The sequence below is a fragment of the Colius striatus genome, chromosome 3, assembly GCF_028858725.1.
Source record: "Colius striatus isolate bColStr4 chromosome 3, bColStr4.1.hap1, whole genome shotgun sequence".
Classification (NCBI taxonomy): domain Eukaryota; kingdom Metazoa; phylum Chordata; class Aves; order Coliiformes; family Coliidae; genus Colius; species Colius striatus.
The window spans coordinates 74,898,960-74,918,348 of NC_084761.1; the positions used below are offsets into that span (position 1 = coordinate 74,898,960).

The 19,389-nt window shown below is 42.4% G+C and overlaps 1 protein-coding gene across 1 annotated transcript; it reads left to right on the plus strand.

Moving 5' to 3' along the window:
• The first annotated feature begins 2,746 nt into the window (after positions 1 to 2,746).
• On the plus strand, positions 2,747 to 17,859 carry UGDH (UDP-glucose 6-dehydrogenase). The gene is made up of 12 exons (XM_061992615.1): positions 2,747 to 2,925; positions 3,652 to 3,820; positions 6,175 to 6,276; positions 7,667 to 7,867; positions 7,954 to 8,151; positions 8,638 to 8,785; positions 9,905 to 9,999; positions 10,895 to 11,025; positions 12,403 to 12,536; positions 13,638 to 13,729; positions 13,816 to 13,926; positions 16,644 to 17,859. Exons 2-12 carry the CDS (start codon positions 3,659 to 3,661, stop codon positions 16,752 to 16,754), a joined length of 1,485 nt encoding a protein of 494 aa, XP_061848599.1. The 5' UTR covers positions 2,747 to 2,925; positions 3,652 to 3,658; the 3' UTR covers positions 16,755 to 17,859.
• Positions 17,860 to 19,389: the final 1,530 nt, after the last annotated feature.

Genomic DNA, 19,389 nt, shown 5'->3' on the forward strand with positions numbered 1-19,389 from the left:
CCCTGCCCTGACTTCGAGCTCTGCATTTCTTTCTTCTCTGCCAGCAGTGCCCTCACCATCAGAACGTAGGGTACGGGGAATGGAAAGCAGATCTCATCACCCTTTCTGGAAAAGTCATGGCATTCTGCAAGAGAGAATGCAGGGCCTGTGGCAATGAAGTCTGTCCATGAAAGCCCTTTGGACTGGAGTCCATTGCCATCTCCAAAGACTGTTCAAGTATTTAAAACAGCTCTCAAATCACAGACTATAACCCAGACATTTGTCCTCTCAGGAAAGCATCATGATTACCAGACTCCAAAAATATTTCCTTCCAAGCTCCTTGGCAAACTAGTATAGTTGCAGGTGGCAAATTAGATCCCTATGTTTCTTGATAAGCCACCAGATGCAGCACGCTTGTGAGATACATATGGTTGAGCCCCTCAGCCGAGGAAGGCTCTGAAGCTCCTGCCTTCATCCTTAGAAAAAGCAGTAGCTAGGAGCTATTAGCTAATTCTAACGAACTACTCACCACCCATACACACAGCAACAAGCAACGGGGAGTCCAACGGGGAGAACTATAGCGACCACCCCTGTGTTTAGAAAATTTCCTCCTTGCTTGTCAGGCACACACTAAGCACACATACCACACCAGCGTCCTTGGGAGACCATGTGAACGGGTCTGAAGTGGATTTGGCCTTGCCAAGATAGCAGCAGGCACACACAGAGGGTCCAGATGGAGTTCTCAGCAGCACAAATAGGTGCACTTATGGCTATTCTGAGATCAAAGGAGATAGGCAGGGGTTTTGAAGATGATAGTATGGGTAAGACTGACTTGGTAGTGAGAACTCACCAAGCCTCTTTTTGCTTTGCGTAGGCTTCACTGGAAAAAAAAGGTTGTGTTCAAAATTGAGACATCTGTGCAAATTAGCAGTGGGACAAGGCATTACTTGTTTTTACTTCAGGATAAACATGGCGAACCCAGCGCCTTTGCCAGGCAGTTTTCTGGCTAACCACACTGGCTCCTCTAGGATCCTGCTCTGAGACTGCAAACTTCAGTAGGCTCTTTCAGTAGAGATACACATATTTTATGGTACCATTTCTAAAGGACCGGTGAGTTACAGTATGTACTCACTTAAATAGGCACAGATTATTCTAGGGAAACATCAGATCCTCCCAAGTAAAACAGTAATAGAGTAAAACATAAAACAGAAACGATTATTCCAATTTCTTTTTTACGCACTGTAACATCAACGGACAAAAATTCCACACAATAAGGCAATACTTTACTCACATTGTTAACAAGGAGGTACATATATCATCCATCTAATCTGTTAAAACCATAAATGACTGCAGTACTGCAGCAAAAAAAACCCCACATCAGCTTCTAAGAAGATGCAGTGTGAGTGAACTTGAATGCACTGGAGGAGCAAAATGAACAGATTTCTCACAATACCCTGATAACCTATCACATCTATACAAAATATGAGAGGAGTATCTGAGACCTCTAGTACAACTCGGCAAGCTTTCCCTGGGCAGGGCCCAGATCACGAGGGCAGGAGTGTGTGAGCTTGTTGCTATGTCCTGGCTCTGGCTACATTTGCAGTCTGGACTTTAAACGCTGTTACTGTTACCTATCCATGTTTCTATGCACTGTGTCGGGAGGCCCTACACTACAGGAGACAGAATGAACATCCAGTTTCGTGCTTCGAAGCAAACACAGATGAAGGACTAAAACATAACCACACATGTAGCTGACTATCAGAATTCATTTCTTTTGTACAAATATCACAAGGCAGACAAGGACAGTTCATCCAGGCACCCTGCTGCCCTCCTTCTCAAGAAGCCCGGGCCTGTTGCCACAAGCCTGAGCTACCTGGAGGCACCACCAGCATCTGGGGAGCCCTGAACAGCACTTGCTCCACACTGCCCCCTCAGCTTGTCTCATCTGGGCACCCTTCCAGGGGCCCGCAGGGGCTGTCCCAGAAAGAGGCAGTGAGACCAGCCACCAAGATGCAAACCCCCACCCTTTAGAGGAGACTGAGAGGACACGTCAATACTCTCAGTGACCTGAAAGGAGCTTGTTGTGAGGTGGGGGTTGGTCTCTTCTCCCAAGTAATGAATGACAGGACGAGAGAAAAGAGCCTCAAGTTGCACCAGGGGAGGCTTAGACTGGACATTAGGAAAAACTATCTGTTAAGCACCAAAATAGGCTGCCTAGGGAGGTGGTGGAGTTACCATCCCTGGAGATATTTAAGAAACACATAGATGATGTGTTGATGGACAGGAATTAGTGATGGGCTTTGGCAGGGTGAAGTTAGTGATTGGACTCGATGATCTTAAAGGTCTTTTCCAACTGAAATGACTCTATGAGTCTATGACAACAAAGTAAGTGGAATGCGGTGTCCCCAGCAGCACAGGAGGAAAGGGGCTGTCCGGGGCACGGTCCCGCGTGGGCATCCTCTCACCCACTCTCCCGCCCGCGCTGAGGGCAGCCGCCGCCGAGGGGCAGCGGCGGCGGCGCCTGCCCAGGCCCAGGCCCAGGCCCGAGGCCGGGCCGCAGAGACCCCAGGCGGGCCCGGGGGCCCTGCGGCCCCTTAGCCGCCCGCCCGGCGGCGAGGCCTGGCCTGCGGGGCGGGCGGCAGTGCCGGAGGTGTCCCACGCCCATTCGCCGGCAGGGCAACGCGGCAGGGCAACGCGGCGGGGCGGTGGCAGGGCGGGCTCAGCGCTGGCCCCCGCCCCCGGGGGGAAGGCAGAAGGCGGATCCGGCCTCCCTCGGCGGCCCCGGGATGGAACAGCCGCGGCGGCCCCGCGGCGGCCCTTTAAATAGCCGCCGGAGCCGCTGCTCCCGTTGTAGCGGAGCGTCGCCTTGAGATCGCCGAGCATCCTGCCCATTAGCCCTCCAGCTCCATCGCGGCACTGGGGCAGGATCGCGCCCGCCCACCCGCAGTAAGTCTCTGGGATGCAGCTTCGGTGCTGGCCGCGGAGCTCCCTGCCGCCTGTTCCTGGCGCCTCCCGGGGGCGATGGCGGCCTCTCCCCCGGGACCGTGGGGCTGGGCTGCGGCCAAGGAGCCTCTCCACCGCGGCCGGCGGAGGCCTTTCCTCTGGGCCCCTGGGGATGAATCCTGTGGGGTCGGCCCTGCCTGAGCCTCCGGATGGGGAGGGCAATCGGCTCCCGACTCACTCGCTGCACTGGGGAGGAGGCGGGAGCTGCGGCCTCCGCGCGGACGGCGCCTCCCCGGCCGAGGGTCTCTGGGGACAGGGCGGGGGCCGGGCCCGGCCTGGGGGTCGCGGCTGAGCGAGGCCTGACGCGGCTCTGCGTCCCTCCCCGCTGTGCGCTGCCTGCGGTCTCTGCTCATGCCTGGGGCTGTCGTGGCATCAGCAACTCCTCGGCCTGAGGGGGTGGTATTTAGGCGGGCAGGCTTCAGGGAGACCGCAGAACGCACTTCCTCAACGGGCTGTGTGTGCTGGCTCTCCTGAAGCAGGGTAGGCTCCAGAGCCCGGGAAGGGCAGGAAAGGGTTATTACAACTCTTTCAGGAGATCAGCTGTAAGAAAAGGTTTCTGTCCGTGGCAGCATCATAAAATCTCAAGTCATTAATTCTCTTTTACTTCCTTGTTGGCCAGGATCATAATTTGTAACTCCCGATTCTCCTCTTTCCCTCTGCTCTCACTAGAGCAACAATGTTTGAAATTAAGAAGATCTGCTGCATTGGTGCTGGTTATGTTGGTGGGCCAACTTGTAGTGTTATTGCTCAGATGTGTCCCAATATCAAAGTTACTGTTGTGGATGTCAATGAGTCCAGAATCAATGCCTGGAATTCGGATACGCTCCCAATCTACGAGGTAAACTGTCTCACTGTTCTTTCTTCTTCCAGGTAGTGTTGCATTTGCTACACTCCCATCACATGGCATTTCCACAGGGCCTCCCTCTGGAGCTTGATAAATGTAGCACAATGATGTCCTTCAGAAAGAGTATTCTGGAACAGCTGCTTGTCACTGTTGCTCATTAAACCAGATTTCTGAAATAGCTTAATCTATGCAGTGCAGGCAGGAATTTAAGGATTGTATGTCAAAGGCCTAGTAATGAAAAATGTAACTGTTGTGTATGTAGTGAATTGTGCTAAATGATGCTGACTTTCTTTTGGGACTCAAATTCATCATGATGTAGTACTCTTCCTCAGTTATACATACTGTCTGCTGTGTTATAGCATGATATGAATGTGAAATACTAAGTGGTAAGCTTTATTCCTATTCTGAATACAGCCAAAATCCAAGGATGCTGCTCATCTTAGCCATCATGTAAGATGAGAGCAGTCATGTTCCTGACTCATTTCTACTGTAAACCTCCAATTTGTCATGGAAAGATTAGGCAAGATAAAAATGATTTTTAAATGTATTACACTGTCACTCCTTCATTACAGAATGACTTTGACTTGAAAATGTATAAAGCATTTTTCTATTTTGCTTCTCTTAGCACTTGTTGGGTTTTCAGTCTTTTTCACCTTTAAAGAATATGTTTCTTCCTCTCCCTCATTTTTTTGTAAGATGCAGTTTTTATAGGTTTGCATTCTCTTAATGAGGGTGAAAATTTCTCTTTGGGCACCTCTCAAAGACAGCATGTTAGCTGGTAGTGACAGTTTGTGTTTTGCTAGAAGAAGGCTTCTGAATCCTGTCTGTTGTAACACAAAGGCTTTCCTTTTTTTTTTTTTTCTGCCTTAAAACCAAACTCATACTATGGCTCTCTGAAGGAAGATAAATAGACCTCCTTTGTTGTACATATTCAAAGATGCATAATGCTCAGGTTAGCAGGTGAGACATGAATAAAGATCATGAAAGCAGGTAGTTTGTTTCCTATAAACAGTTGGAATGAGTTAAAGCAGGGCTGCCCTTGGCATGTTGGACTCTCCTTTTTTTTTTTTTTTAAAGAAACAAACCCCAAACTCACAACATCTGTTTCCTGGAATGGTGTCCTTTGCTTACAAAGAATGTACAAAACCTGCCAAGAATGATTTCAGACAGTTGTAAAACAGAGTCATTTCACAGTGAGGTTTTTTTATTTTTTTGTTTTGGGTTTTTTCTTTCCAGTGTCAAAAGTTGGCTACTGGGCTGCCCTTCTGTTTACATCCCAGTAAGACCATAACTGGAAAGTCTAATGGGTCCTAACGCATGTTGTTCTATCTGTGCTGATTTCAGTTTTCCTTTTAAGTAGGTATTTGGTATGAAGTGAGACAGAAGAGATGTCTTGCACATGAAAGCTTCTATTTAATTGTCTTTTCCCTCCCTCCAATGAAGCTTTGCCGTTCTGGCACTTAATTAAATATCTCATGCTGTGTCTCTCAAGCTGGACATTTGATTGACAGGTTACAGTATAAGATTTAATTTTTCAAAAGTAAAGGCTTCTTTGGTCTGTAGCTGTATCTTAGTTCAATAATTTTGTAGACCATTCTAATACAGAGGATTGGTCACTTACAAGTGCTCCTGCTGCTCTCCTATGAATGGAGATGTGAGGGAAGGGAAAGTGTCACAGCATGGTATGTGTCTCTGGAAAGAATCTTGTCAAATCATGCCTGTGATTGTTCTGTGCTGCAGGTGTGGAGCCATGATAAGTGTTATCTGGCCTGATGAGGGGAGGTTACTGAAAGGAGTGGTCTTTATCTCCTGTGTTATCTCCATTGCCTTTCTTTCCCTGGATCTGGACTTGCTAAGTCTGTGAAAGTCTTCTTTGAAGGGTTTTTTTTTTTTGTGCTGAATCAGTTTTGGATCTAATGTTGGGGACATCATGGGATGTGTGGCTGAAGGAAAATGAGAGTTGGGACCACCTCTTTTGTTTGCAGCTTAGGGAATACTGTAAGACTTTATTTTTTGAGTCTACATAACATTGCCCTACTGCTATTTCTTCAGTTGTTCCTCGTGGAGGTAGAGTTGAACATGGGGATAACTGAAGCCTAAAATCTAGCTGTGCTATTAACAGTTCAGTGTTGCTAAAAGTTTCCAGACAGCACATTGGGTGCTCTGAATGAGAAAGACTTCATGTCTTTCCTTATATCTGTCAGACTGAAAACATGCCACACTGAGGAGGGAAAAGGAAATCTTTTTGTATCTGAAATGATAAGCTGTTTGTTTGGACATACAGTTTACTATTTATCTAACTGCATTAACCTTAACTACTTTTTTTCCTGCTTTTTTTTTTCTTTCAGCCAGGGTTAAAAGAAGTGGTAGAATCCTGTCGAGGGAGAAACCTCTTCTTTTCCACCAGTATTGATGATGCCATTAGAGAAGCTGATCTTGTATTTATTTCTGTAAGTTTAGGGGGAGAAGGTGGTTTTGTGTTTGTCTTTTTTTTTTTTTTCTTATCAAATTATTATGTTGCACTGAAGTTAGGAAGAGGCCTTTGCTTTGTCACATAGACACAGTTAGCAGTGTCACGTCACTGTCTCATGATTTTCTTGTCTTTGTGCACTGTGAGAAGAATGTTAAGTAAGCTTTTTATTTTATTTTTATCTGTGTCTTGGAGCCTGTTTGCTAGTCAAATATTCTACCAGCTTTAAGTCAAAACGATAATGTTGATATTTAGCTTGCTTAGATATGTGGGGTCTTGGAGCATGATACAGTGCAGATCTGTCATTGCAGTGAGCTACTGAAAGCTATGAGACTTTATCTAGGAACTGTATCAAAATTATTAGGGATGCAAAGTCATATTATTGTATGTTATTGGGTTACAAAGATGACTTATTTCTAGAAGTTTTTAAAAACTTCTAGAGGAAGAGGATCTGGCTTTACTATTTACCAACTATTTCTAAGTTCCTGATACCACTAAGATGTGAATCCAGTCAACCATAAACAGTGTAACCTTTTGTAGTCTAGAAGGTTGTTCCTAATGCAGAATCCAAAAGAACTGATTGTTATTCATCTTGGTAGGCCACAGTTGGGTTTTTCTTTGTTTCTCCAGTTATCTTTTCTTGAGAGCTCCTCTTTGTTAGGGTACTTCAGTACATAGCTCCTTTTCTGACTTTTTCTCCATTCATTAGGTCTAAAATGAATGCTACTTGGCTGGATGACTGCCACTAATACAGCCATATATTGCCACCTGTGCTTGGCATAAAACATGCTGTTGTGTTTTACACATTGTTGTGATTTTTTTTTTTTTTTCTTCTTCCAATTTGTAATGAAAAGGACTCTCTGTCTTGGTCTAAATGATGTGTTTTCCCTCATGTTGCCTTTTCTGTGAGCTTCAGTGTAGAAATTTTTAGCAGCTCTACACTTATTTTAAACCCACTTTGCAGTGAAATCTGTAACTGCTTCACTAGTTGCAAGCTGTGTATGAATTTTTGCACTCCTAAAGTGGGACAGGAAGCAAAAGGTTGCTGGCTGTAATCATGATGAAATTACTGGTGTTTCCAGAATAAGGACTAAGTTTCATCAAAGCCTGCAAAGCTTCTATGAATTGCTCTTGTTTAAATACTATTTGAATAGAGGCCAGTAAGCTTTCATTAGAAGACAAAATGGGTAATTGAGAAGACTGATAGCTGTTCATCTGATACAGTAACGAGAATAATTCTGGAGTAGAAGCAATCTGGAGTCTGGGAAGGAAAATGTTTGTCCTTCACAGAATTCTTAATTTTACCTTGTCAAGACTCCCCTGTCTTGAGACCTGTAACACTTCTTCCCCCTCTATGTACTCATAACTAGGTTAACACCCCAACAAAGACATATGGGATGGGAAAAGGCAGAGCAGCTGATCTGAAATACATCGAAGCTTGTGCGAGACGAATTGTACAGAATTCCAATGGCTATAAAATTGTGACTGAGAAAAGCACAGTGCCAGTGAGAGCTGCCGAGAGCATTCGGCGAATATTTGATGCCAATACTAAGCCTAACTTGGATTTGCAGGTAAGCATAATCTTTGAGTCATGTATTTAAAGGCTGGTTGTTGCTTTTGGCTTTTATCTGTCGTTCTTTTATTTCTGTGCCTGTAGGTGCTCTCTAACCCAGAGTTCCTTGCAGAAGGAACAGCCATCAAGGACCTGAAGAACCCAGACAGAGTGCTTATCGGCGGAGATGATTCTCCAGAGGGACAGAAAGCTGTCCGTGCTCTTTGTGCTGTTTATGAGCACTGGGTGCCCAAAGAAAAAATCCTCACAACCAATACTTGGTCATCAGAACTTTCTAAACTGGTCAGTGTTACTCACCATTCTTGTCTGCAGTGAGCAAAGGGTGTGACACAGCTCAGAAACAGAAGTTCACAGACTGAGTGATGCAGATAGGAAGGACAGATGAGGCTGGGAGGACCCAATATGTTTGTCAAAGAATACTCGTATTTTCCAGTTAGCTCAGCTAAGCTAATAAATTGTATCAACTTTCCATGAAGTCCTTTTCTCATTTGATTACTGTGTAATTTGTTACTAAGCTTATAAACCTCTACTGCTGCAGAAACCAGTTACAGTCATAAAGTGGGCCAAACTCTGCAGGTGAAATGTTACATTATTTTGCTTAAATCCCATTACCTGGCATTTATGTATCAAACTGGTTATGTTGGTGTCTTGTATGTCACCAGAGTTGCATAGATACTAAAGCAATCCTTCCAGTTTCGACTCCCTTCAGTTTGTGGACATCTTGGTTTCTGGAAAAATCAAGTTCTCTTTACTATGCTTTATTTACAGGCAGCTAATGCTTTCCTTGCCCAAAGAATCAGCAGCATTAACTCAATCAGTGCTCTGTGTGAAGCTACAGGAGCAGATGTTGAAGAAGTAGCAAGGGCTATTGGAACAGACCAAAGAATTGGAAATAAGTTTCTCAAAGCCAGTGTTGGTAAACAAAAAAATCCCACCTTTTTTATTCTGGGTTGCTGTTTTAATAATGCAATAGGTCTCCAGTAGTGTTTTAAAGTGCTTTGACACTGTAAAATCCTGTATTTAGTTTCACTGGTAAAATGTCTAGGACTGAGGCTGCTCTAGACCCTGGCAGTCTGAAACGTGGCAGTTCAAAAGGCATGGTTTGTCCTGCCTGTTGTGTTGGAAAGACAGGCTGTGACTTTCTTTTTCTGAGGCATCACTGAGAGTGCTCTCCAAGATGTCTTCCCAGTTGTAACTGCTGCAACTTTGTTGGGGAGCTGCTGCCAGTGGCCTGAGGAAGGGGACACCTCTAGGTCACAATGTGTAATGGCATCTTCTAAATTGTAGGATTCATTCAGGTGTTTGCTAAAGAGAAAGATGTGATAAAGTGTGGATCAATAAAACAAACTCTTGAACTTATAGAACAGAACCAAAGGCTGGCTGTATGGCTACAGTCTTCATGGTAGAAAGAATGTGACTTTAAAAGAACCACATCAAATACTACGTCTCCTAGAATATATGTAGAAGTGAATAGTTTATAGCAAATCCATACCCAAAATTCCTACTAGGTTGCCTTATTTCCCTCTGCAATGTGTTGCTTCTGGGACTCTGAGCAAAGTTCCAGGGGTCAAGGATGCCTGTATTAATCGGCTCAGTTTTCCCTTAGTCATCTGTGGTGATCTTTGGTCCCTGTCAATGATTAGATCTCCATTTGGAGGTGGAGAAGAAAGAACCTAATCTTACATATTTGTTGTGAGAAATATTAGCTTAAATCTCCAGGTGGGAGTTTGTCCACCCACTTGCAATAATAATAAAAAAGGGGTTGTCTTATCATATGTTTCTCTGAGACTGGGTTAAAATTTCCATTGACTTCAGTGGGACCTGAAGCAGATTTTTAGGCTTCTGTAGCTGACAGAATAAGTAGGTCCAGGAGTTGGATTTTGAGAGGTTCTTAAGGTTTTCATTTGCTAGCAGTGAAGTACCAGCAAAAATTATAATGCTGACTATGTCAGTGATTGGAATCAAGTAGTTTTTGGCAAAGTTTGGGTTAGAGTAGAGCCTTAGTCACCTGTAAAATTACCATTTTCTGTTTCAGGGTTTGGAGGCAGCTGTTTTCAGAAGGATGTCCTGAATTTAGTGTACCTCTGTGAGGCACTGAACTTACCTGAAGTAGCCCGCTACTGGCAACAGGTACATGTTCTTGACTCATTTTTTTTAAGAGGTGGCATTCTTCAGCATTCAGCTTTTAGGCATTGAGCTTTTGAGCATTGTCCACATAAGTTTCAGCTGTATAAATCTCTCTGCTTCTATATCTTTTCCTCAAATCTGGTTCGCAATATATCCTTCTGCTGTATAGTTATACCTTACATTTCATAGGCTGCTGCTGTTAGTTCTTGGTTTGGATTGAAAGCCTCAAAACTGAGGAAGGTGTAGTTCTTTCCAGTCTGTGTTCAACATTGACTAGGTGGGGGAACCTCCCTTTCCTATTCTACTAGTGATCCAGTGCCCTCTATGTGTTAAAGGCTGGAGATCAAAGTATGAGGCTGGCTGGAGGAGCAATAGGAGTGAGTGAACCCACCTTCCTATAATAGCAAAAGTGAGGCACGTAATCTGGTTTAGCCATACTAGCTATATGTATTGGAATCTGTTAGTGTGGATTAAAAAGGCTAAAAACATTCTCAGTTCCTACACCTGGCATATAAGGAGAACTGGAGGTCTGGCAATGGGGTGTCCATGTGGTGTTGAGTTTTATGACACTGAGATTGCTTTTAAAAAAATATCTCCAGCTTACTGTATTCTGGGCAGAAACATGGAAAGCAATGTGAAAAAATCCTAGCCTTTGGACTAGATAATGTGTGATAGGATGTGTGTATATGCATCTACAGTCACTGATTAAAATAGAATTTGTTTGATAAAGTAACTAAATTTCTCTTGGGATTACTTGTGATATGGAGTTTAAATACTTGACTTACTCTTTTAAGCCTGTATTAAACCTCTGTGTGGATAGCTTGGCTTGATTGTTAATAGAATTTGTTTGTGGTTTAACATGGTTCCCTTCTGTACCATTGTGATTATATAATTTCAGGTAATAGACATGAATGATTATCAGAGAAGAAGATTTGCTTCCCGCATTATTGACAGCTTGTTCAACACTGTCACTGATAAGAAGATTGCTATTCTAGGGTTTGCGTTCAAAAAGGATACTGGGGATACAAGGTAAGATTTCAGTTCACTAATGGGGATGCTCTACACTTGCCATCAGCTACATACCTAAACCCCCCCACTTGAGTTGGATTATTAAAAATAGATCTGAATAGGGGCCCCTTAACCTCTTATGATTGAATTGGTTTGTAACAAGGATTAGTCTTTCTTAAATGAGTGGGACTACTGATTCTTGAATTCTAGTTTCTGAATTACTCAGATATGTTGTAGAGCAAATAAGTCTAATCTCTATTAGTTTCCATAAGCAAAGATAGATTTTTGACAGAGTCACAGAATGGTAGGAGTTGGAAGGGACCTTTAGAGATCATCTAGTCCAACCTCCCTGCAGAAGCAGGGCAACCTAGATCAGGAAGGTCCCTGTAGAGCTGCTCCATTCTCCACAGAAAAGACTACAAACATATTTACAACTGGTTCTAAATTGCTACACGAAGTTTCAGCTTTGTTTCCCAAAGGTTTCCCAAATTCTGTTTTCCTGGTATTGTAGTTTAACCCCAGCCAGCAACTAAGCACCACACAGCCACTTGCTCACCATCCCCTGTAGTGTGGGAGGGGGAGGAGAATGAGGAAAAAGTGGAACTCATGGGTTGAGATAAGAACAGATTCTGTTTTGTTTCATTTTATTAATAACAACAATAATATTAATGATGAAAATAAATATAACAGATAAATAAAACCCAAGGGTGAGGGAAGTCAAACCAAGAGATGCCCCATGCAATTACTTGCCACCTACTGACAGATGCCTGAGCAGTGATCAACCCCTCCCTGCCAACTCCCCCCAGTTTTTATGCTGGGCACAATCTTCCTTGGAATAGCCCTGTGGTTATTCAGGTTAGCTGTCCTGGCCATACTCTTTCCTAGCTTCTTGTATACCCCTAGGCCACTTGTTGGCAGGGCAGAGTAAAAAGTAGAAAAGGCTTTGATGCTATGCAAGTATTACTCAGCAGTAACGAAAAAATACCCATGTTATCAACAGGATTTTCAGCATAAATCCAAAACACAGCTATATACCAGCTACTAGTAAGAAAATTAACTCATATTGGCTGGAACCAGGACATGTGTAAAGCTCAAACTTGATATCATTTCTCACAGCTGGAGAGCTGTAAACTTGATGCTTTGTTAATTCTGGCCAATAAGAGTCCTGGGGCTTAGTATCTCTTGCATGATTCAGCAAGAGATGTTAACTTGTTTTTTCATGTTATTCTCCTTCCTGTCTCTTGAGAATTGAAGTTTGCTGCTGGCATGGCTTATCACTAAGATATTTAATGTAAAACTGTTCTAAAAGCTCTGGCACTGCATATTGTGACACTTCAAGACTTTAATTTACTCAAAGAACCAAGTGGCATGTTTTAACTGATTGATTCACTTCCTTAGAGAGTCATCCAGTATCTATATTAGCAAATATTTAATGGATGAAGGAGCAAAGCTCCATATCTATGATCCTAAAGTACCTAAGGAACAAATCATCTTGGATCTCTCACATCCAGGTGTCTCAGAAGATAACCAAGGTAAGAATGCTCAAGTAACACTGAGTTCCTCCCTTCCCTCCTCACCCTATTCTCAAAATACTCAAGGTCTGTTTTACTAATGTAAATTTACTTTCACACTTTCTCCATGGCAATGATATGCTGTTGTTTACACTTACTAGAAGACTGTCATAGCTCTGAGGATTACTGGAACTCTCCTCCTTTTCCCCATAGCTTTTCTAGATAAGTTCTAAATCTGTATTTTTGATAAACGTTTAAATACAGGCAAAGAATTTTTTTTCTGCATGATTAAAAGAGAAAAATGCCCAGAAGTAGGAGACACTAGTGGTCTTCTGTCAACTCCTTTAGGTCTCAAATCTTGTCTTGCCTTAGTTGTTGCTTGTGTATTTAAAGTAGAAGTAAATAATTCTGGAATTCATTGTAGAGCCTCCTCCCTTCACCCATATCTCTTCCAAATTCATTTGTTTCCTTAATTTCAAGACAACTTTCAAGTAATTAGCTATGATTAGAAATTTCTCAGGGAGAAGCAGGAGGAGCTCTGTTTTCTTATTGGGGAGGGGGTGAATGGAGATGATGGTTAGATGCAGGAAGAAAGATAGATCGGGCTTCTAGAGATGAAGAGAATGGAGGAAAATTTGGTGTACGTTATTTTGCCATCCCCTTGGATTGGAGGAGGATGGGGAGTTGCTGCCAGGCAGTTACTGAGGCAGTGGAAGGGTGGAGGCAGGCCCCTAGTGAGCCATGTATATCTTCTCTGGTGTGAACAGTTAAATAGGAACTGTGATGTGCTGCTGTAGTACAGGCAGTGTCCTTTGAGAGCTGGCATTTTAATACTCCATAGTACCTTCTAATTCTAGAGGTGCTCTTGGCTGTTGAAGTCAAATTTGAATGCTTAACTTCAAACACTGAAGTGCCTTGACTATTCAGGTGCCAGATACAAGCTGCTTTCATTTAAGTAGGTGAAAACAAAGTGACAGATGTCATTATAGAAAATATCTCTAGATGAGTGGCTTCCAACTCCTAGTTTGTGTAGGGCAAGGACAGAAACTCATTTCCTAGGAGTGCACCAGACTGATGTTTTAGATGTGTGCAGAATAAAACTTTGTTTTCCTTTTGTTACAGTGTCTCGGTTGGTCACCATTAGTACAGATCCCTATGAAGCCTGTGATGGAGCTCATGCCCTTGTAATCTGCACTGAATGGGACATGTTTAAGGTAAATGCTATCTTCAATTTAAACTAAAGAAAAACCAGAAGGAGTGTCGTGTTACATATTCTGTCTGCTTTAATTGTACTTTACAGGAGTTGGATTATGAACGTATTCATAAGAAAATGCTGAAGCCTGCATTTATCTTTGATGGTAGGAGAGTTCTAGATGATCTTCACAATGAGCTACAAGTCATTGGCTTCCAGGTAATCAGATGAGTGATGACACTTCTTAGATTTCTTTCCTTCTACTTTCTTCCCTCTTGCTCTCTCTCCCTCTGCAATGACTTAAGTAGCAAGAGGGAAAAAAAAAATCTCTCCAGGTGAGCACTTAAACCTAAACCTATTTGTACTTAAGTCTCTTCACTAGTGCTGTCTTCCTCCATGACCTTAGTGTTTTCATAGACTGATGCTCTGTTAAAATCTGAGCTACACCAGACTGTGCCATCAGCTTTCAGCAGAATAAGCATGCCTTGAGAATTACAGAATCATTTTGGTTGTAAAGACCTGTAAGATCAAGTCCAACCATAAACCTAATGTCTGAATGCTGTTCTGACCTTCTCTGGACTGGAGAAATCATGCAGTTACCAGGTTTAAAAACCCACAAAATCTCCTTCCTAAATTCATTCTAAGTAATCAGTAGGACACTGGGCTCCAAAATGAGCCCCGTCATGACCTCCTCAAGTCCTGCAGTTTGCGCTGCTGCTACCCAGTAGAAGGGCTGAGCTGTTGCATCTGGTAAATGTTACAACCTGTGCTAAAGCCCCTACCTGGAAACTTACTTTAACACCATTAAACCAAAAAAAGCAGCATTTATGGTGGACAATAACAGGATTTGAAAGATATATGTCAAGAGGATGGGACATTTCTGTAGCATCCAGTGATAGGATTAGAGTGGACAAAAGCTGGGACACAAAGTTCCACTTAAGTTTAAGGAAAAACCTCTTCCCTGTGAGGGTGAGGGAGCCCTGGCACAGGCTGCCCAGGGAGGGTGTGGTGTCTCCTTCTCTGTAGATTTTCAAAACTCGCCTGGATGTGTTGCTGTGTGACTGATCTAGGTGGTCCTGCTTTAGCCAGGGTTGGACTAGATGATCTTTAAAGGTTCAGTTAGATGTTGCACTTGGGGAAATGGTCTAGTGGTTGATAGGGCTAAGACCAAGTCTGGACTCTAACTCAAAAGTCTCTTCCAGCTGAAATGATTCTAGGATTCATTCTGTGATTCTATGATGATAGTAAAACATGCATGCTTCCTTCAGAAGTAAATGGAAGCTGTAAACACTCTTTTTGCCCTTCACAAAAAGTATAAGCAGGTTTACCTAAGGTATGAGCCTTGAAGCCCAGTGTAATGCAGGTGACAAACATGTCAGGCAGGGATCCTCCACTTGACAGACTATTGAGAGAAGTTTTGGATCCAGCACACAATTTGTCATTTATTTTCCAGATTGTTCATCTAGAATATCAGTATAAAGGCATTCAACAATTTACTTGTATTCTCTGTATAGAATAATTAAAAGGATTTTTGTCTTATACAGACAACCCCAAAATGTATCTTTCTTTAGATCCCTGGTGTTTTTAGCTGCCCTGGTTAAAAGCCATGGACAGCTTGATGCCAACACAAATTCCATTATATACAATACAAATCTGTGAAACTTGCTGGTTTATTTTTCTTGGAATTCTAGTTGGAACTTTAAATACACCATTTCACTTCTAACCTGTTTCAACAGTGGAAGCTTAATTCAGAAAATATAAATGTGAAGCTCTAATTCTAGATGAAGTAATTTCTGATTTTAAAAAAAACCTCAGCTGAAGTCTCAAGTGGTGAAAGACTTAAGCCTTGATTGAAGAGCTTGAAGCACTTCTAGCATGGATAGAATTTGACTAATACCAATATCACCAAATCCTTGAATAATCTGATAGAAGCATCTCAGCCAGCCACAATTGTGACAAAGTCTACCATCCAGGTCAGATACATGTTTCAGTTGTTTCTTTATGTGTACTCCTGAGGACTGTGGTGAGGCTGTGGGCTTTCTTTCCTGGTATCTTTTTTTTTTTTTCCCTGCTTAAACCACACACAGTCATTAACACTGTTTGTGACAGGCTTGTATGAATTGATTTCACTAGTCAGTTGAAGCTGTTATGGGCAAATACAGTACACAGGGCTCACATTACTCTTTACAGAGTTGTTTGAATAGACAACTCTGTCTAGAGTATATTAATCTGTTTTCTTTTAAATTTAGAGTAGTTGAAGTATTCTGTTGTTTGGTCCTTTGCATCTGACCTCTGCTCCTTATTCAAGAGGAAAGCTACAGCTTGCTATATTTACTGGGTGTCTGAAATGTTTTGCTAGTTGATGTTTCATCCTGTAAAGCTCTGTCCTTACTGATTTTACAGTAAGTTTGACCTAGAAGTTAGGGGAACCTGTCTTGCTCTTGAGTTTTGCACTACCTGGCTTATGTCCGTGTTGGCTTTATTGTATGCTTTCTCTTACATAGCTTCCTTTAGCCTTTCAGAGTTGTGTTGTTTCAAAACCAGCCCACTGCATTAAGGAGGGGAAGATGCTGCTTCTATCCTAATTTACTGGGTCTTCATTCTTAGACAAAGGAGGCTGAACTCCCATTTTAAGAATACCCAGAAACATTTTCGGGTGTGTGTACTTATCTTAAGGAAGCTCTGGCACGTGAATGATCAAACTAGCAATATACAGCTTTCAATAGGCAAAGCAGGCATCTGTGAAAGGTTATCTTTAAAGAAAACCTCTCTGTTATCCCAGTTCCAGAAGCTGTCCCTTAGCACACTGTGCTTTGTGGCCTGTATAATTCTAATATTTGGGAAATACAGTCGTGGTCCAGGGTGGAGTTTGTAGGTTTCTCATAGGCTGACATGATGGTGCCACGCTCACTTGTGAAATCTCTTTTCTCTTTCAGATTGAAACAATTGGGAAGAAGGTGTCAGCCAAAAGAATTCCTTTTGCTTCTTCATGTGAAATTCCTAAGTTCAGCCTGCAGGATCCACCTGTCAAAAAGCCTAGAGTATAACAGTTAATATGTACTGAAGGAATTCTGTGGACCTTCTTAGTGATAACAACTGTAAGCCTATGCTGTTTTTTAAGGAATGATATTTTTCATAAACTAAACCAATTTTACACTAGAAATGGTAACTGGTACATGTGAATTCAGACTATTTTCAAATCTCTATTTTTATAGCAATTTTTTGGGGTTACTGAAGACGGTACAGACCTGTTTTTAATAATGAATCATCTTTTAAGTGGAAAAGTTACCTTCAAACTGCAGATTTCTGCTTCCAGAAGTGTTCCTAAACTTCACTTTGTGTTTCAAGTGTTGTGTGAAAGCAAAAGAAATAGAATATCTTTTTACTTCAGTCCAGTTATGGACAGTGATCAGGAACTTAAGTCTTGCCAATTTTACATTTTGTTTTGGAGTAATTCTTTGCCCATTTAAATGTTTGCTCCAACTGGCACTGAACTAAAAGATTTATAAGTGAATTTGGTAGGATTTGGGTTGAGCCCTAAAATGGAGCTGACCTTGACTGGGATCCATTGGCACTGATGCAGTCTGAACAGTGTCTGTTGGGAGGCCAGAGAGTTGTGCAAGCACCTATCATGTAATTAACAGTGGACTCCCAGCTATGAACTGATCCACTGGCAAGTCTGCACTTCTGATTGTCTTGTCTACATTCCATGTGCAGCCACATAAATTACTTGATCTGATCAGATTCCTGGGGCAAGTTACAGCAATAGAACCTATGTTCAGCAGAGGCACATTCTGCTAGTTTGAACGTGGAATTTAAGCAGAATTACTTTCATCTGGTGTCAGTCTAAGTCAAGAACAAATATTGGCTTCAGAGCTACCTGATGGTTATCTTTTTCCTTCCTTTCTGCTTACATATTTCATCTGAAAGCAGCTTTCTTAATGAATCTGCAAAAATTATTCTCTGCTGTTAAAGTAGTAAATAAAAATTCGGCCCCATAAGTTAGTTGTCTTGCTACCTCATTTAATTAGCAGGAATGAATACTTCCTATGTTGTCTTGATATTTTTGCCTTTACTATTACTCAATTTCTACTTGTTTTTATTATTCTCAATTGACCAGTGCTATTAAAATCCTTGATGACAGAGTTTGTGTTTGGCTTGTTGCATGGCGTTGTGAAATGGAGGGGAGGATAGAGAAGGATGACCATGAATAGGTTTCATACCAGAAGGCATAAATGTGTTAACTGAATAATAGTAGTGTTGGGATGTTTGAGAATTACCCTGTAACTAGTCATATACTACTATCTGCATTTATTCAACAGATGTGCCTTCCAGTGTGCTGTATCAATAGTTAAAGAGAATGTAAGACTGGTGTTGTCTGTGGGTGAATAGCACTCATCATCAAGAAACTTGAGATCTAGTTTAAGCTTTAGGATGCATATTTGAAGATTTAAGGAACTCATGTAACAATTGGGGTAGATGATACAAGACGCTGTTATCTGACTGAAATAGCTGTATCCTTGAGCCAGATGCTTTCAGATTCTGCACGTTACTGGCTTCCACACAGACACTTGTTATACAGTGATCACTCAGCATTTTGGGTAAATAGGCCTTAAGGTTTTCCTCCTATCATAAGACTCCTCTGTGAAGAATGCATCTAAAGCTATTTAAAGGGAGTGGGAATTACGAGGGCTTAAACTCAACCTGTCATCTTCCATCTTGTCATCTCCTTGTCCCAGTTCACTAGCACTGGTTTTGTACAACACTCACAGAGCAGGGCTGACCCAGGGATCCAGTAGTGCTATGTGTAAGCAATGTAATCAACTGGTAGATCACCCTGTCTTTGCAAGTAGGCACCTTCTTAAATACCTCTGCCTCCACAGCACCTGGGTGGTCACTTCTCCTTGAGGACTGAGAAGAGGATACTGACAAATTGTGCTTGAAGGATCTTAGCCTGAACTGCATTCAGGGTAGCGCTGCACTGCCTCAGGGCTCATCTTAACAGGGAGGGTGAGTAGAGGCTTCAGAAAATGGGTGTGCTTTTTGGAAACTTACAGACAGGTGTAAAGGTAGTGCCTCTGTGTGGGACCCGTCTGAATCTGTTTGAAGTAAATGGATGAACTAATAAATCTTGTGTGAGCTGTTGGAGGCATTGCTCTTGTTAGCAATGCATAAGGCTGGTCAGTGTTCCTGAGGCTTCCAGTGGCTTTTCACATGCCTTCCCAAGGAAATGGAGGAGCTAGGTGCTCCTACTCTTGCTTTCTTAGAGACTTAGCCTTTCTTGGATAACTTCTTGGTGGCTGCATTCTCTTAGTGGGACACTGAGATTGTGAGATGCATCCAGTCTAAACAGCTGATGAAGCATGCCTCAGGATGCTGCAGTATCTCACTTGCATATATGCAAGAGAACCTCATTGTGGGCCAGAAGAGTTTGGAAGCTTTTGCAGCACTGAATTATAAGCCATCATCTTAAGACTACAGTTGCCAGGGAAATAGGAATTGGAGATGACTTGCACTCCTGCTTTGAAGGCTTGAGCAGTGCATGTAAGAAGTGGGGTTTAATGCTCTCAAGTCTCTGTCCATGGGATCTTACAGCATGTAAATCTTGCTGAGAACTGTGGAATGAGTAATAACACTCCCATGGTCTGAAATTCTCTTTTATGGTGTTATTAATAAAATGCA